Source organism: Galeopterus variegatus, unplaced genomic scaffold (genome assembly GCF_000696425.1).
Source record: "Galeopterus variegatus unplaced genomic scaffold, G_variegatus-3.0.2 Scaffold600, whole genome shotgun sequence".
NCBI classification, from domain to species: Eukaryota; Metazoa; Chordata; class Mammalia; order Dermoptera; family Cynocephalidae; genus Galeopterus; species Galeopterus variegatus.
In genome coordinates this window covers 246,968-263,161 of record NW_007726711.1, presented here as the reverse complement: position 1 = coordinate 263,161, position 16,194 = coordinate 246,968, and the positions used below count along the sequence as shown (strand labels likewise).

At 36.0% G+C, this 16,194-nt stretch overlaps 1 protein-coding gene across 3 annotated transcripts in view; it reads right to left on the bottom strand.

Moving 5' to 3' along the window:
* The window catches only part of KANSL1L (KAT8 regulatory NSL complex subunit 1-like), a 129,047-nt gene that overhangs the window by 35,833 nt on the left and 77,020 nt on the right, over positions 1–16,194 (bottom strand). For all 3 annotated transcript variants that reach the window (XM_008570408.1, XM_008570407.1, XM_008570409.1), the window contains one exon: positions 14,306–14,510. In XM_008570408.1, coding sequence (XP_008568630.1) covers positions 14,306–14,510 — 205 coding nt within the window. The remainder of the gene's footprint in view (positions 1–14,305; positions 14,511–16,194) is intronic.

Sequence of the window (16,194 nt, the reverse complement as noted above, 5' to 3'; positions counted from 1 at the left end):
GTTTTGGGAAGGTTTGTTATGCAATAATAAATGACCAAAACAAGAGGGAATAGGCTGCTGTGTAACATGGGACACATGCCCACTTCTATGGTGAAGAAGATATACAGCATGATGAATGTCTACCTACGTTAAGAGGGTACTTCAAAAAGTTCATGGAAAGATTTATATTATCTTTTAATTCTATTTTTCCACAAACTTTTTGAAGTACACTCATATATATCTGGTAACTACCACCACAGTCGAGATATGAAGCATTTCTAACAATTCAGAAACTTTGGTTGTGCCCTTTTCTGGTAAATCTCTGCCCCACCACCACTGCTGCCCCAAAGGGAAGCAAACACAATTCTAATTTCTATTGCCACTGATATGTTTTGTCTTTTCTCATCTAGAACATATACACTTTTCTTTCACTCAACATATTGTCTGGGAGATACATCTTTGTTGTCTTATCAGTAGACCATCCTTTTTACTGCTTTATGAACATACCACAGTTCTGCTGATTGGCATTTAGACTGCTTTCTGTTTGGGGCTTTAATGAGTAATTTGTTATGAGCAGCATTGTTATGGTTAATTTTAGGTGCTAAGTTGACTGGACTAAGGGATGCCCAGATAGCTCATTTCTGGGTGTGTCTGTGAGGGTGTTTTTGGAAAAGATTAGCATTTGAATAAGCAGACTGAGTAAGGAGAACCTACCCTCAACCATGTGGACAGGTATCATCCAATTTGATGAGGGCACAAATAATAGAATAAAAGGGCAGAAGAAGGGTGAATTTTCTCTCTCTTCTTGAGCTGAGACATCCATCTTCTCCCACCCTCAGGCATCAATGCTCCTGGTTCTCCAACGTTTGGACTCTAGGACTTATACCAGTTTCTCCTGGTTCTAGGTTCCAGGGCTTCAGCCTTGGACTGAATTATACCACTAGATTTCCTGGTTCCCTAGCTGGCAGATGGCATATCATGGGACTTCTTGGCCTCCATAATCACATGAGCCAATTCCCATAATCTCCTCTTATTTATCTCTATATATCCTATTGGTCTATTTCTCTGGAGAACACTTATTAATACAAAGGTTCTTATACAAGCATTTTTGTGTACATGTGTATTCATTACTCTTGGGTAAGTTCCTAAGAGTGGAATTGCTGGGTCATAGGAACAGATGTATGTAGTGGTACCTCATTGTAGTTCTAATTGTATTTCCTTGATGAGTGATGATTTTGAACACATTTCCACATGTCTGTTGGCCATCTGTATATCCTCTTTTACAAAAGAACTGTTCAAGTCTTATGAGTATTGTTTTATTTAAAAAATTTTTGCTTGCCAGTTAACTCAGTTGGTCAGAGCATGGTATTGATAACACCAAGGTCTGGGATTTGATCCTTGTATTTACTAACAAAATAAATAAATAAATAAAATGAAAAATATTTATTGTGGTAAAATACATACAACACAAAATTTACCATTTTAATCATTTTAAAGCACACACCTCTGTGTTTATGCCCATTTTTAATTAGGCTTTCTTTTTCTTTTCTTTTTTTTTTTTTTTAGGCATTTAAAAAAACTTATATAATTGTCCCATGGTATCCATGGAGGATTACTTCCAGGACCTCTTTCAGATACCATAATACACTGATACTAAAGTCCCTGATATAAAATGGTACAGTATACAGTATTTGCATATAACCTATACATATCCTCCTGTATACTTTAAATCATCTCTAGATTACTTATAATACCTAATATAATATAAACACTATGTAAATAGTTGTTATACTGCGCTGTTTAAGAAATAATGGCAAGAAAAAAATGTCTGGACATATTCAATACAGACATGATTTTTTCCCAAATATTTTCAATTCTTGGTTGCTTGAAACCATGGATGTGGAACCCATCCATGGATATGATGGGCTGACTATAATTGAGTATGTTCAGGAAAGAAAATCTTTGTTGGATATATACATATTGCAAATGTCTTCACTTAGTGTATACCCTATTGACTTGATGTCTTTGATGAAAATAAGTTCATAATTTTAACAAAGCCCAAATTAACAATCTTTTCTGATTAGTGATGTTTGTATCAGTTGAAGAAGTCAACTACCCCAAGAATAGGAAAATATTTTCCTATGTTTTCTTCTAAAAGCTTTACTGTTTTCCTTTCACACTTATATTCACCTTCCTTTTTATTGAAGGGTAGTATAGCTGTGCCTCAGTATATGTGAGGGATTGGTTCCAAGACCTCCTGTGGATACTAAAATCCATAGACGCTCAAGTCCTTTATATAAAATGACATAGTATTTGCATATAACCTATGCACATCCTCCAGTACATTTTAAATCGTCTCTAGATTACTTACAACACCTAATACAACGTAAATAATATGTAAATAGTATAGTTTTTTATACTGTTATATTGGTTTTTTAATTTGTATTTTTATTGTTGCATTATTATTTTTATTTTTTGAATATTTTCAATACACAGTTGGTCAAGTCCACGGATGGAGAATGCACTGGTGCAGAAGACCAAATATACATGTTTGCAACTGAGTAGTTCTATCAGTCCATTTCCTGTCTGTAAAATTTTAGGGGTCCAACAGCCTTCTTTCATTTTGTGTAGTCTCTGCCCCACTCTGTCTAAGCTTGTAGTGTTTCTGCTGGTATAAAATTCTCAAAAACCTTGTGGGACTCCCATGTATGTAAAGAGGATTCATGTCATTAGACAAGAGGGTTCTCTCAAGATTCTTTCTATGGAAACCCATCTCTATTCCTGGCTTCTGCTGAGGTGGTTGATTGGCTGTATGAGTTGTATATACACCTAATCTTCCCAGCAAAAATTGTTCACATTCTGAGTTCTCTCCAGAGCATGCTCTGTCATTTTTTGTAATAGGCTAAGAATTTTCCAAGTCATCAAGTTCTGGTTCTTTTTTCTTAACAGTTCCTTACTCAATTTATCTCTTTCCTCTCAGATCTTACTGTAAGCAGCAAGGGAGAAACCAGATTGTAAATCCCACACTTCACTTGGAAATTTCCTCAGCTAAATATCAAGTTCATTGCTTAAAGTTCTACTTTTCACCACACAGTAGAATATAATTCACCCAAGTTTTCTACCACTTTATAACAGGAATCCTCTTTCCTCCCTTTACCAATAACATACTCCTCATATCCTTCTGAAACCACACCAATGGCACTTTTAACATTCATATTTCTAGCAGCATTCTGTTCATGACAATATCTGTATTCTCTAAGGCGACAGCAGCTTTGTCTTTCATCTGCCTCACTTCCTTCTGAGCTCTCATGAGAATCTAGGCTTTTCCTATCATGCACCTTAAAATTCTTTCAGCCTCTACCCAACACCCAATTTCAAAGCCACTTCCACAATTTCAGGTATTTGTTACAGCATCACCCTACTTCCTGATATGAAACAATGTATTAGTTTCCTAAAGCTGCTATAACAAATTATCATAAATTGGATGGCTTAAAGCAACAGAAATTTATTCTCTCACAGTTCTGGAGGCCAGATGTCTGAAATTAAGGTGTTGGCAAGGCCACACTCTCTCTGAAGGCTCTAGGGAAGAATGCTTCCTTGCCTCTTTCAGCTTCTGTGGCTCCTGGTATTCTTCAACTTGTGGCAGTATAACTCCATCTCTGCCTTCATCTTCACATAGCCACCTTCTCTGTGTCTCAAATCTCTCTCTCCTTTCTCTTATAAGGACACCAGTCATTGGACTTAGGGCCCATCCTAAATCTACAATGATCTTATCTCAAGATCCTTAATTACACCTGCAAAGACGCCATCAACAAATAAGTTCACTTTATTAGTTTGCTAGGTCTGCTATAACAAAGTACCAAAACAAAGTGGTTAAATAACAGAAATTTACTGTTTCATAGTTCTGAAGGTTAGAAGTCAAATCAAGATGTTGGCAAGATTAGTTTCTTTTGAGGACTGGGAGAAAGAACCTGTTCCATGCCTCCTCTAACTTCTGGGGTTTATTACCAATTTTTGTTGTTCCTTGGCTTATATCATTCTGAACTCAGCTTTCCTCTTCATGTGGCATTCACCTGTATGCATGCATCTGTGTCCAAATTCCCCCTTTTTACAAGGACACCAGTCATATTTGGATTAGGGCCCACACTAATCACCTCATTTTAATTTATGACATTTGCAACAATCCTATTTCCAAATTTGGTCACGTTCTGAGGTACGGGGGTTTAGGACTTCAGTATATGAGTTTTGAGGACACAATTCAACTCATAATTGTCACATTCCTAGGTATCAGAAGTTAGGGCATAAGCATATCTTATGCAGGGAGGGGGAGACACAATTCTGCTTACTATAGCAGTTATTTTGGTTTTGTTTTTCAACACTTTAAGTATTTCACTCTCCTCTCTTTTTGCCTGCATGGTTTCTGATGAGACGTCAGCTGTAATTCTTACTCTTGTTCTCCTAAGATGTTTTTCTCTGGCTTTTTTCAAGATTTTCTCTGTCGTTGGTCTTCTGCAGTTTGAATATGTTATGCCTAAGTATATATTTTGGGGGCATTTATCCTGCTTGATTTTCTCCTGCTTGAGTGTCCTAGTTGTGTGGTTTGGTGCTTCACACAGATTTTGGAAAATTCTCATCCATTATTAACCTCAAATATTTCTTCTGCTCCTTTCTTTCTTTCTATCCTTCTGGTATTACAATTACATATCTGATACATCATCAGAAATTGTCCCCAAATATTCTTGATGTTCTTTTGCACTTCAGTTTGTGAAGTTTCTATTGACCTATCTAAGCTTGCTGATAAACTTGGCTGTGTCCAGACTACTGATGATCCCTTCAAAGGCATTCTTGATTTAGGTTAGTGTTTTTGATTTCTAGCATTCATCTTTTGATTGCTCTTAATATTTTCCATCTTTCTGCTTACACTACCCATCTATTCTTGCATGTTTTCTACTTTATCCATTAAATCTCTTAACATATTAATCATATTTATTTAAGATATTTGTCTGATAATTCCAACATCTTTGTCATATTGAGCCTGATTCTAGTAATTGCTTTGTCTCTGCAAAGTGTTTTTTCTTCCTAGCATGTCTTGTAATTTTTTGCTGACAGGGGAACATGATATATCATGTAGTAGAACCTAAAGTAAACAAGCCTTTACCATGCTGTTATGTTAACCAGGCTAAGAGTTGGGCTATGTTTAATGTTTTCTGCAGCTTTAGGTGCCAGAGACTGAAGATTCCTCTAGGGTCCTTGTCTTTGTTTCTCCGTTGACTTATGACTTCCTTATGTACTCATCCTCAGAGAGTCTATGCCTTGCAGCTGTAACCCACTGTTATTTTAGTAGGACCCTGCTGGTGTGGGAGTAAAGTGTGGGGAAAGGTAAGCATTTTACAATCTTATGATTAAATTTCAGCTTTTTAGTGCATCTGTGTCCCTGAGCTGTGACCTAACAAATGTTTCTTATTTTTCACCCCCACTACTCAGGTAAGAGAAGGGTATAGGTAGTAGACATGGAAGAAATGCTCTTCCTGCAGATGGTATAAGGCTCAGGGGTAAAGTCTTTTCCCCTGAAGAGTAGGCCTTTGTTACAGAAGAAATCTATAGAAGAGGAGTTAATTAATTAATAGTTAATTTATTAATTTATTTATTAATAGGCTTATTTCACAATGGTTTCTCTTCCCCTTCCATTCTAGAGCCACTAGGGATCCTTCTTGGCTCTTCGCTCTGAAAACCTAGTATGGTGCCTGCAGGTAAAGTCCATGGAAGTATGGGGCCCTCCCAAGTCTATGTTCCCCAAGAGTTTCTCACTCTCAAGCTAGTTAATACTCAGCCTCAAGCAATTAGTCAAAATTACCATTTAAGAATTCCTACCAGTTAATTTATGGTTGTTGTAGCTTGTGCTCCAGGTAAGTAGATCTTGGCTCCGACTTTGGATTTGCCCCTCTCTTCATATTTCAAGGTGGCAATCTGCCCTGCAACCTTAACTCTAATGGACCTATGAAAGGTGCTGACTTCCAATTTGTTCACCTTCTTCTTGCTGTAAGGACAGGAGTGATGACTTCCAATTTCTTTAGAAGTTGGGGTTGAAACCGTTAGTCTCACTAATGTCTTTAATACTAGGATTTTTAAAAAATAATTTATACATTTTTTCTCAGTTGTTGCAGTGAGAGTGATGAGCAACCATTTGCAATATCCTACCTACTACCAGAAGACTGCCACTTCTCTCCATTGCCCTTTCTGCAACTGTTATTATACTAAATTGTTAAGTGCTACAGAAAATGATTTAAATAATTATTTTCTCAATTCTCCCAAGGATGGGACATAGCTAGTACAATTCTTGATGCATAGAAGAGGAGTTAATTTATTACATGCAATGGATGCCTTAGCCCCTTTACCTCTTAATATTTCAATGTGTATTTTCCAGAATAAGAATATTTTCTCACATAACTGCAAAATAGTCACCACATTTAACAAATTCGACATTGATAAAATATTTTTGACTAATCTACTATCCATAGTCCAGGATTTTCAATAGCCCCAATAATATTTTTTTTCCTTCCAAAAAAATTCTGTTCTGGATCATATAGTCATTTAACTATTTTTAGGCTCTTTTTCAATTTAGAACAATTCTTTGGCTTTTTTTTAGCTTTCATTACATCGACATTTTTAAAAGAATACTGGCAGGTTGTTGGTTGTTTTTTTATTTTAACATGTACTTGTACATATTTGTGGGGTACCATGTGTTGTTTCAATACATGCATATACCACACAGTGATTCTCTTAGGGTAGATAGTATAGTTCTGTATCTGTTACTTCACCCCTTCTCCTCCCTCCCTCTTCCCCTCCCTTCCTCTGGTAACCATTATTCATGGTTTCCAGTTCCATCCATATTGCTGCAAATGACAGGATATCATTTCTTTTTACAGCTGAATAGTATTCCATTACAGATATATACTGCAGTTTTTTAATCCATCATCCATTGATGGCATTTAGGTTGATTCCATCTCTTGGCTATTGTGAATAGCATTGCAATGAACATGAGAGTGCAGGTATCTTTTTGATATATTGACTTCATTTCCTTTGGGTATATGCCCAGTAGTGGGATAGCTATTTTTAGTCCTCTGAGGAACCTCCATACTGTTTCCCATAACAGCTGTTCCATATGCTGATGAGAATGTTTATTCTGCAGCTGTTGGATGAAATGTTCTATAAATGTCCATTAGATCAAGCTGACCTAGAGTGGAGATTAATTCTGATGTTTCCTGGTTAATTTTCTGTCTGGATCATCTGTCCTTTGCTGAAAGCATGGTGTTAAAGTCCTCAACTATTATTATGTTGGAGTCTACTTTTCCTGTTAGTTCTAGTAGTAACTGCTTTATATAACTTGGTGCTCCAGAGCTGGGTGCATATACATTTAGAATTGTTATATCCACTGTTGAATTGATACCTTTATCATTATATAATGACCTTTCTTATTTATTTCTTTTTTTACTTTCCTTGGCTTACAGTCTATTTTATCTGATGCAAGTACAGCTACTCCTGCTCATTTTTGGTTTCCATTTGCATGAAATATCTTTTTCCATACCTTCACTTTCAGATGGTGTGTGTCTTTTACAGGTGAAGTGAGTTTCTTGTAGGCAGCATATTATCGGTTGTTGTTCTATAATCCATCAAGCCACTCTGTGTCTTTTAATTGGGGCATTTAATCTATTTACATTTAGAATTATTACTGTTATACAGGGACTTGTTACTGCCATTTTCTTGCTTTTTTCCTGGTGGTTTTGTTGATCCTGGTACCTTTTTTCCAATCTTACTGTTTTCCTTGGTGATTGAGTGGTTTTCTCTAGCAGTATATTTTGATTTCTTGCTATTTACTTTTAGCACATCTCTTAAAACTTTTTGTGTTATGGTTAGCATGAGGCTTTAAAAAACATGCTATAGTTATAACAGATTATTTTAGACTAATAACTTGAGTTTGATATCTAAGAAAAAAGAAAAAAAATTCTAAAGCCAATGACATTTTGGCATCATTCCCTGTACCCCTCCCCGACACTTTTTGACAATTTGTTGTTCAAGTTACATCTTTTAATACTGGCTATCTCTTACACAGTTGTTGTATATGTTAGTGTCTTGTTAGGTTTGTCCTTTAGTCTTCATACTAAGGATGTAAGCAGCTTACTCACCACCCTTATGAAACTGGAGTATTCTGAGGTTGTCTGTAAACTTACTTTACTAATGAATTATATACCTTCATATGATTTCTTGCTGTTCTTTAGAGTCATCTTCTTTGAGACTGAAGAACTCCTTTTAGCATTTCATGTAATGCAGGACTAGTAGTGATGAATTCCCTTAGCTTTGTCTGTCTGGGAAAGACTTGACTTCTCCTCCATATCTGAAGGTTGGTTTTGCTGGATAAAAAATTCTTGGCTGACATTCTTTTTCCTTCAGCACCCTGAATGTATCATCTCATTCTTTTCTGGCCTGTAGGGTTTCTACAGAGAAGTCCTCTGAGTGATGTATTGGGCCTCCACTGAATATTATGTTTCTTTTCTCTTGCTGCTCAGTGTTCTTTGTCTTTGGTTTTTGATCATTTGATTATGATGTGCCTTGGGGTGTTCTTCCTAGGAGTGAATTGGGTTGGTGACTTCTAAGCTTCCTGTACCTGGATGCTGTCATCTTTCTCTATAGTTGGGAATTTTTCAGCCTTTATTTTCTTGAATATGCTTTCAACATCTCTTCCTTTATCCTCTCCTTTGGGTATGTCAATTATATGGAAGTTATTTCACTTGAGGGAGTCCCATATTTGCTGTATTTCTGTTTCATTTTTTCTTATTGCTCCTATTTGTTAATTTCATATGTTCTATCTTCAAGCTTACTGATTCTTTCCTCTGTTTGATTAAGTCTGATGTTGGAGCCTTCTGTCATGTTTATCAGTGCAGATAATGTATTCTTTATTGCTAGAATTTCTATTTTTTCTTAATTGATTCAATTCCTTTGTCAAGTTTCTTATTCTGCTCCTGGAATGCTTTGCAGATATCATTCAATTTTCTTTCTGTATGTTTTTGTGACTCCATGAACATCCTTAAGAGGGTTATTCTGAATTATCTGTCAGACATTTCATAAATCTGCTGTTTCTCTGGGTCCATTACTGTTGCTTCATATGTTTTTTTTGTTGGTGTCTTATTTCTCTGTTCTTTCTTGATCTTTGTGTCTTTACAAGGATGGCTGGGCATCTGAGGAAACTGCTACCTCTTCTAGGTTTTATAGGTGTTCTTTGGTGCTGTTAGACCTTTATTGGTTAATATCAAAGCTGTGTCTCTGGTGTGTAGTTTTGGTTAATTCCAAAAATTGGGGGAACTTCCTGTGGGGCCCAGCACTTGAGCTCTGTGGTTGTGCTAAATTGCCACTGATTCTCTGGGGAAGGCCTTTTGTGCAGATCAGATATTAATTGTCAGCCTTTTAATCTCTTCCAGGTCTTGTAAGGTCAGATACACCTGAACAGTGTGGAAATTCTAGCCCAGGACTAAGTTTTTCCAGCAAACTTCACACCCTGCAGTTCTATTGCCCTGACCAGTCTCTACTGAGTGGGCCTCTGCCCATCAAAAGGCAGAACAGCTGCCCACTCCACACACCAATGTTCTTGCAGCAGGCCAGGCTGACTTCCCACACTCCAAACACTTCCCATAGGTGGCCTGGCTAGGGTCCCTCATAATCACTTACCATCCTCTGAATGGTTCCTTTCTTCAGTCACCTGCGGCCCTCACTCCTATGTGAGTCCATGGGATGGGAACCCTTCAGTGGTTTTGCTGGCCTGGAGGCTGGTATGGTATGCTCTGGGCCCTCTTCTCCCCTGCACACTCCAGGCAACTTCACACAAAGGGCTCAGCTGAGGCTTTTGCTAGCTGCTGCTCCATGTGGTAAGCTTTTCATGCCTCTCACGGGGCTGTCCCTGAAGTGGCTGGGGCTTTAAACAGTCCGAGTGGTTTCTTCCTCTCACTGCAGCTTCTCCTACCTTCACAAATTCCACGGTCTCTCCTCCTCTTCTCCTGAGCTCCAGCAGTCCCAGGTTGGCAGTCTTTGCTTTTTAATAGCTGTAAATTGGTCGACTGTGGGGGAGAGTGATGCTGGGGACCATCTATTCCACCATCTTGATGACATCTCTCCAAGTTGTTGTTTTTTAATAGCATATTTCTGATTTTGGCTTTGTTGATATTTTCTCATTATTAAATTCAGGTTATGCATTCCTGTCCAGAATACTACATAGTGATATTATATCCTTCTCATAGGTTACATTAATTTTGATCATTCAGGCAAAGTACTGTCTGTTTCTCTATTATATAGTTACTATGTACTTCCTGGCAAATGGGGGGAGATACTTAAATGTGGCATATACTATAAAGCATATGTACTTCACAGGGCCTGGTTTTCCAAAGCCTTGCAATTTCAAATATTGACCTTGCAAGGACAGAAAATTTTCCTCAGGCTATAAGTCTCTGTTGCAAGATAAGAATTGTGGCACAGCAGGTTGCTGGCTCAGACAGACTAGTTACTGATTGTTATGTAAAGATACTGAGAAATTGCTATAAGAAGGAATGTTTGCTAAGATCAAGCTTGTGTTGATAAGATGACTTAATTGTCTACGGGAATGTCATCTAGCTTGTTTCACTGAGAGTTACTGGCCTATACTGTTAAACTATAACCCCACCTTTGTTCTCTTCCTGTAACTTCCTGGTCTGGAAAATAAATGCAGGAAGAGAACCCCAATTTGGCATTAATTTCCCAAGGAAGGGATCCCTCTAGCTTGAGGGTTCCAGTAGGAGATTAACCACATCAGGGCCTCTCACTGCTCAGAAGAGATGGGCTTTAAGTAATCCTTTGCGTCTCTGTCACCCAGAGGACATGGGGTGACAAATCCGTGGGGGGCAAAGCAACACAAAGCAACACTTAAAGACCATGAAAATATCCTGCTCCTCATCAATTTCCTCCTCAATCCTGAATTATCACCCATTGGTCATTCTTGTCCAATGAATCTTTACGATTGCAAAATAATCCTCTAATTTTACTGCTCATTTCACATTTATTAACCAGCATCCAACTGTGAAAAAGTCCTCCCTTTTCTCTACCTATCAGCAGTATGGATTTATAACTTCCTTTTTTTTCAGTGGTTTAATACTGTCCTTATTTTGATGCTTAAATAGTCCCAGATTTGGCCAGTAGTAACCTCTTCAAGCTAGCCCCTGTGTTCATTCAACATGCCTGCATCATTTTTGAACACACCCTTGCTTTCTGGTAACATTAAGATATTCCAGACTAATATTACACCCTTTCTGCCCCAACCCTGGAGATATGCCATTCCTTCAAAGATCCCTGGTTCCTTTTAGTGGGGAACAAAAACAAGATATGAGTGCCAGGTATACTCATTACTATTAGGGTAAGTTCGAGTCTAGTCCTGTGCTGTCCAATTTGGTAACCATTATCAACATGTGGCTACTTAAATTAAAATTAGTAAAAAATAAATTAAAAATTCAATTCTTCAATTGCGTGAGCCACATTTCATGTGCTCACTGGCTACACGTGTCTAGTAACTACCATATTGGACAGCATAGATATACATAGAACATCTGAGTAATTACATCACTGTTCTAGACCCTTGCAGCAGGCAAATCTAGGAAACGCATGTGTGTACACACACATTTACCTGAGTTCCTATTCTCCACTGCCTTTTAAACATCTTCCTATGTTCCACACTACATTAATTCTTTAACACATTAAACAATTATTTACTGAGCACATACTATTAAACACGCACTGTTTAAAGCCCTGTACCACACACAATCATACCATAACAAAGGTACAGTCTCTGTCCTCTAAAAACTCACAATTTAAAGAGAAGTCAAAAAAATAAATGAATTATTATAGAATGGTATGATAAATTCCCACATGCTGAAATTAAAATATATTGCTATAACAATATATATCTTATATTGTGGGTGGTAAGAAAGGCTCCTGAAAGACATGATATTTAAATTAAGTTTAGAAAGGTGGGTAATTATTAGCCTAGGAATCTGGGGAATTAGTAGGGAATTAGAGGGTTGGCTGGTTAGTTCAGCTGGTTAGAGCACAGCCTTGTAACACCAAAGTCATGGGTCTGGATCCCCATAATGGCCAGCTGCCAAAAAAAAAAAAAAAATGTTTGAGGGTGGGTCATTTGCTATACTCCATCACTTTTCTTCATCTGTTCCAATTATTCACTTAAAATTATTTCTCTCCCCATACCCTTTCAAAACTTTGCTTATCTTTCAAAGCCCATCTTTTTGATGTATTTCTTAACTCTTCTAACCCTATAACCCCCCAAATATACTGTCTTTATTGATTTCAGGCACACAAAAGATTTAGTTTTTTTTTTTTTGTCTTTTTTGTGACCAGTAAGGGGATCGCAACCCTTGGCTTGGTGTCGCCAGCACCGCACCCAGCCAGTGAGCACACCGGCCAGTCCTATATAGTATCCGAACCCGCGGCGGGAGCGACGCTGCGCTCCCAGAGCCACACTCTCCTGAGTGTGCCACGGGGCCGGCCCAGTTTGTTTTTGTTATCAATGTAATGGTAAGAATATGGGCTTTGGAATCAGACTTACTGCTTACTAGCCATGTGACCTTGGGACCATTTACTTAATCTTGGGCAAGTTACTTAATCTCTCTAAACCTCAATTTCTACACCTGAAGATGGGATTAGTAATATCTCATAGTTAAATGTTTGATGATTAAATAAAATAATGTACTGAAAATGCTTAGCATAGTGACTAGAATATGGTAAACTACGAAGTCCACTAGTAATGATAACCTCACAACCTGTTTCTTCCTTTGCTGAAAATTTTAAAGTTGCTCACACCTTTCCAGGCCAATCTTTACATTATTAAGGCATACATTATATTATTTTAGTAACATCTAGCAAACCACCTAAATTATTCAAGCAGATTTCTTTAGTCAGAATACTATGGAATATTCATATGTAAAATATTTTAGACAGACAATTCTACTATTGACTATGAAATCACAAAATCATATTTCAAAATATTATTTATCTATTGCTTATAACAACTTTAAATAAACATTATTAAATAAAATATGATTTCATATATAAAATATTTAAATAAAAATCATTTTCTTAGTGGGTTGATTTAGATAAAACTTTTTAATTATGGAATAAAACAATTTTCCAAAGAATATTTTAAAGTTGAGGAATCATATTAATAATATCTGAACTATTAACTGGTAAAAATCAGTCTTTTAATAAAATCTAATTTGTCAGAATCTACATTCGTATTTATAATTGGATCCTGATAAAACAAAACTTAAAATTGGTTCCTAATGAAACAAAACATCTTGATTTTTATATAAATATATTTAAATAGTTAATGTAATAATAATCGGAAACAGTCAATATTAAATAATAGCATTAAGGAAAATTTCTTTCCTTTGATATATTATTAAGAAATCTAAAAGAATAGGGGAAAAAAGCATATCATACAGCAAGAACTAAAGATGACTTATTTTTGCCCTTTATCACAGTACGTTTGGAAGGGCACTGGAAGTATGTCCATCATTTTATTTACAAATGAAAAATATTTTCCAAAATGCATGCTTTTAATGAAGTGTATTTTATTTGTATGAAGTATAAGCATGAATATCTAAAATTGCATTGCTTATGTTCTAGAAGAAGGATTAACAAATACCAAACCTAAAAAGGAGAGCCATGTCACTTCCTCCAAAATAATTGACAACTGTAAAGATTTTCTTTACCTGAGCAAATATTCATAAAACAAACGTAGTATATTTGCTTTCTCCTTATTACTCTTATCAGTACATTCTAAAAATCACTTTGAGGGCTGGCCCGTGGCTCACTCGGGAGAGTGCGGTGCTGATAACACCAAGGCCCCAGGTTCAGATCCCATATAGGGATGGCCGGTTCGCTCACTGGCTGAGCGTGGTGCTGACAACACCAAGTCAAGGGTTAAGATCCCCTTACCGGTCATCTTTAAAAAAAAAAAAAAATCACCTTGACATTTAACTTTCCTTCAAATTAGTTTAAGCATAATAGTGGATTTAAAAAAACTGGGGATGTGACAAGTTTCAGACTATACTGCTATGTTTAAAAAATTACTAAATCCCTCTTATATATTGTCATCATCTGTTATATCATTTATAAATTATCTTTTTAAGTTTTCTACATATATTTATACTAAATAACTGTATGATCCACATCCTCTCGTATATGAAATACACTGATGGTGAAATCTTTGTTCGTGTTTTCCCAAAGGTAGCCTTACCTGAGGAGTCCAATAAAAAGTAGGGCTCAGTCTGTAGAGTTTTCGTTTGTGGAAACTCTGAAGTGGCCTTGTTCTGGCTGCCGTATTCATGACAGTCAAGGATGGAGATTTCAATCTCGTCCTGTCTTTTCTCCTTTTCTTATTGTGCTTCTGGTTAAGTAACCAACTACTGGAGGAAGAGAGCTCATCTAAATTCTCTGAAGCACTGAAATGCCATAAAGTAATTGGGGAGTGGAAGGGGAAATAAAACAAAACAAACAAACAAAAAAAGACAAAGAAAACTAAATGTAAATTGCCTTGGTCTATTATGACAGAAGAATATTAATTTTAGCCAATATTGTAGTGAAAAAATTGATATTAATAGGTAATTACATATTCAAGTTGTGAAAATATTTTCTACTTCTATTTTCTTTCGAAAAACAAATATCCCATAAGTTAGAAAATACTCATGAGTTCACTAGTATAATGTCAATGTTCACTGTGAATCAATAACTTATATATATTATTATATGGTGTTTAACTATTTACATAAAATTCTTTTTTACATATGGGCAAAATTACATAGGATTATAGGCTTAAAAAGGGATAACTTCTTATCACTGCTTCATTTAAGTTGCTCTTAAATAAATACTATATACCATTTCAGTGAATTTTGAAATAGAGCTGCAACACTACTGTATCTTAGGATATTTTTCAAAGTTCTAATGATACAGAAGCTACAATTACAAAATAATGAAATGAATCACACAAGCTAAAATAAAAACAAGCATAACAATTTTATAATTACTGCTTATATTAATTTTTAAACATTTAAATATTTTAGAACATCAGGAGAATCCACATTGCCACATAAATTTAACTTCATTTATACTAGTGTATTATATATACTAAATATAATTATGTGTATATAATATTTCTTAAAATAATTAAGCTTTTCAGGTACTGCAAGGTACCGGTGTCAATTACATAGACAAAAGCTTGTCAATTTTGCATTCTAATGTTAACATGTTGTTTAATAAAAATTATAGGAGGCCATAGTTTCTAAGTTCCCGCACTGAAAACCAAAAAAAGCAGACTAAAAATTAAAATGGAGTCACCTTTGCTAAGTTCCACTTAAATTGTAATCTGACCTTCAGAAAAATCAGGAGAGATAGATAACAGCCAATTTCTGGAACAGGCCAGTTTAAATCTTCAATAAGTATTATGATAACGTTTCCTCTGCTTTAATCCTTACACAAAAGAGAGAGCCTGAAGTTACCTGATATTAACTAATTATTTACTTTCCTATTGTTCTGTCTCTCTGTCCCCACCTAAAAAGGAAAGTAACTTTGAAATAACCAATCTGCTTTTTGTTCTTAGTTTCTGCTTTCTTCAGCCCTTGCTGTCTATAAAATCTTTGTTAATTTGTAGAGCATTTCTTTGACTTCGTCCAATGTATTTCCTGAGTCAATCCTCACATTTGGTTCCCAATAAAACTTTACAAAATTATTTCTGCCTCAACAGCCTTAATTTCAGTTGACAAAGTGAATCTGCTGTATGTGATACTGCTAATCAGCATATAAATTCTAAATATGCTATTTGGTTCAAGTGTAATTGGTGTTTATTGGTAAACACAAGATATGTTTTTTCTATGGCAGCATTATTAGTTTTGAATAATACTTAAGGCTGCTATAAAATATTCTGTTAGCTAGTAGATAAAGCAAATAGTTCAGGAATGCTTTACACAGTAATGAAAAACCAGAAATAAAGGTGTCTGAATGGCTTATATTGGTGAAACCAAAGAGAATAATTAAATACCGAATTTGGTGACTATCATACATTCATCAGATATATAATTGAGTATGTATTATTGGCCAGACTAGTATAGGGAAAAAAGCTGATGACAACTA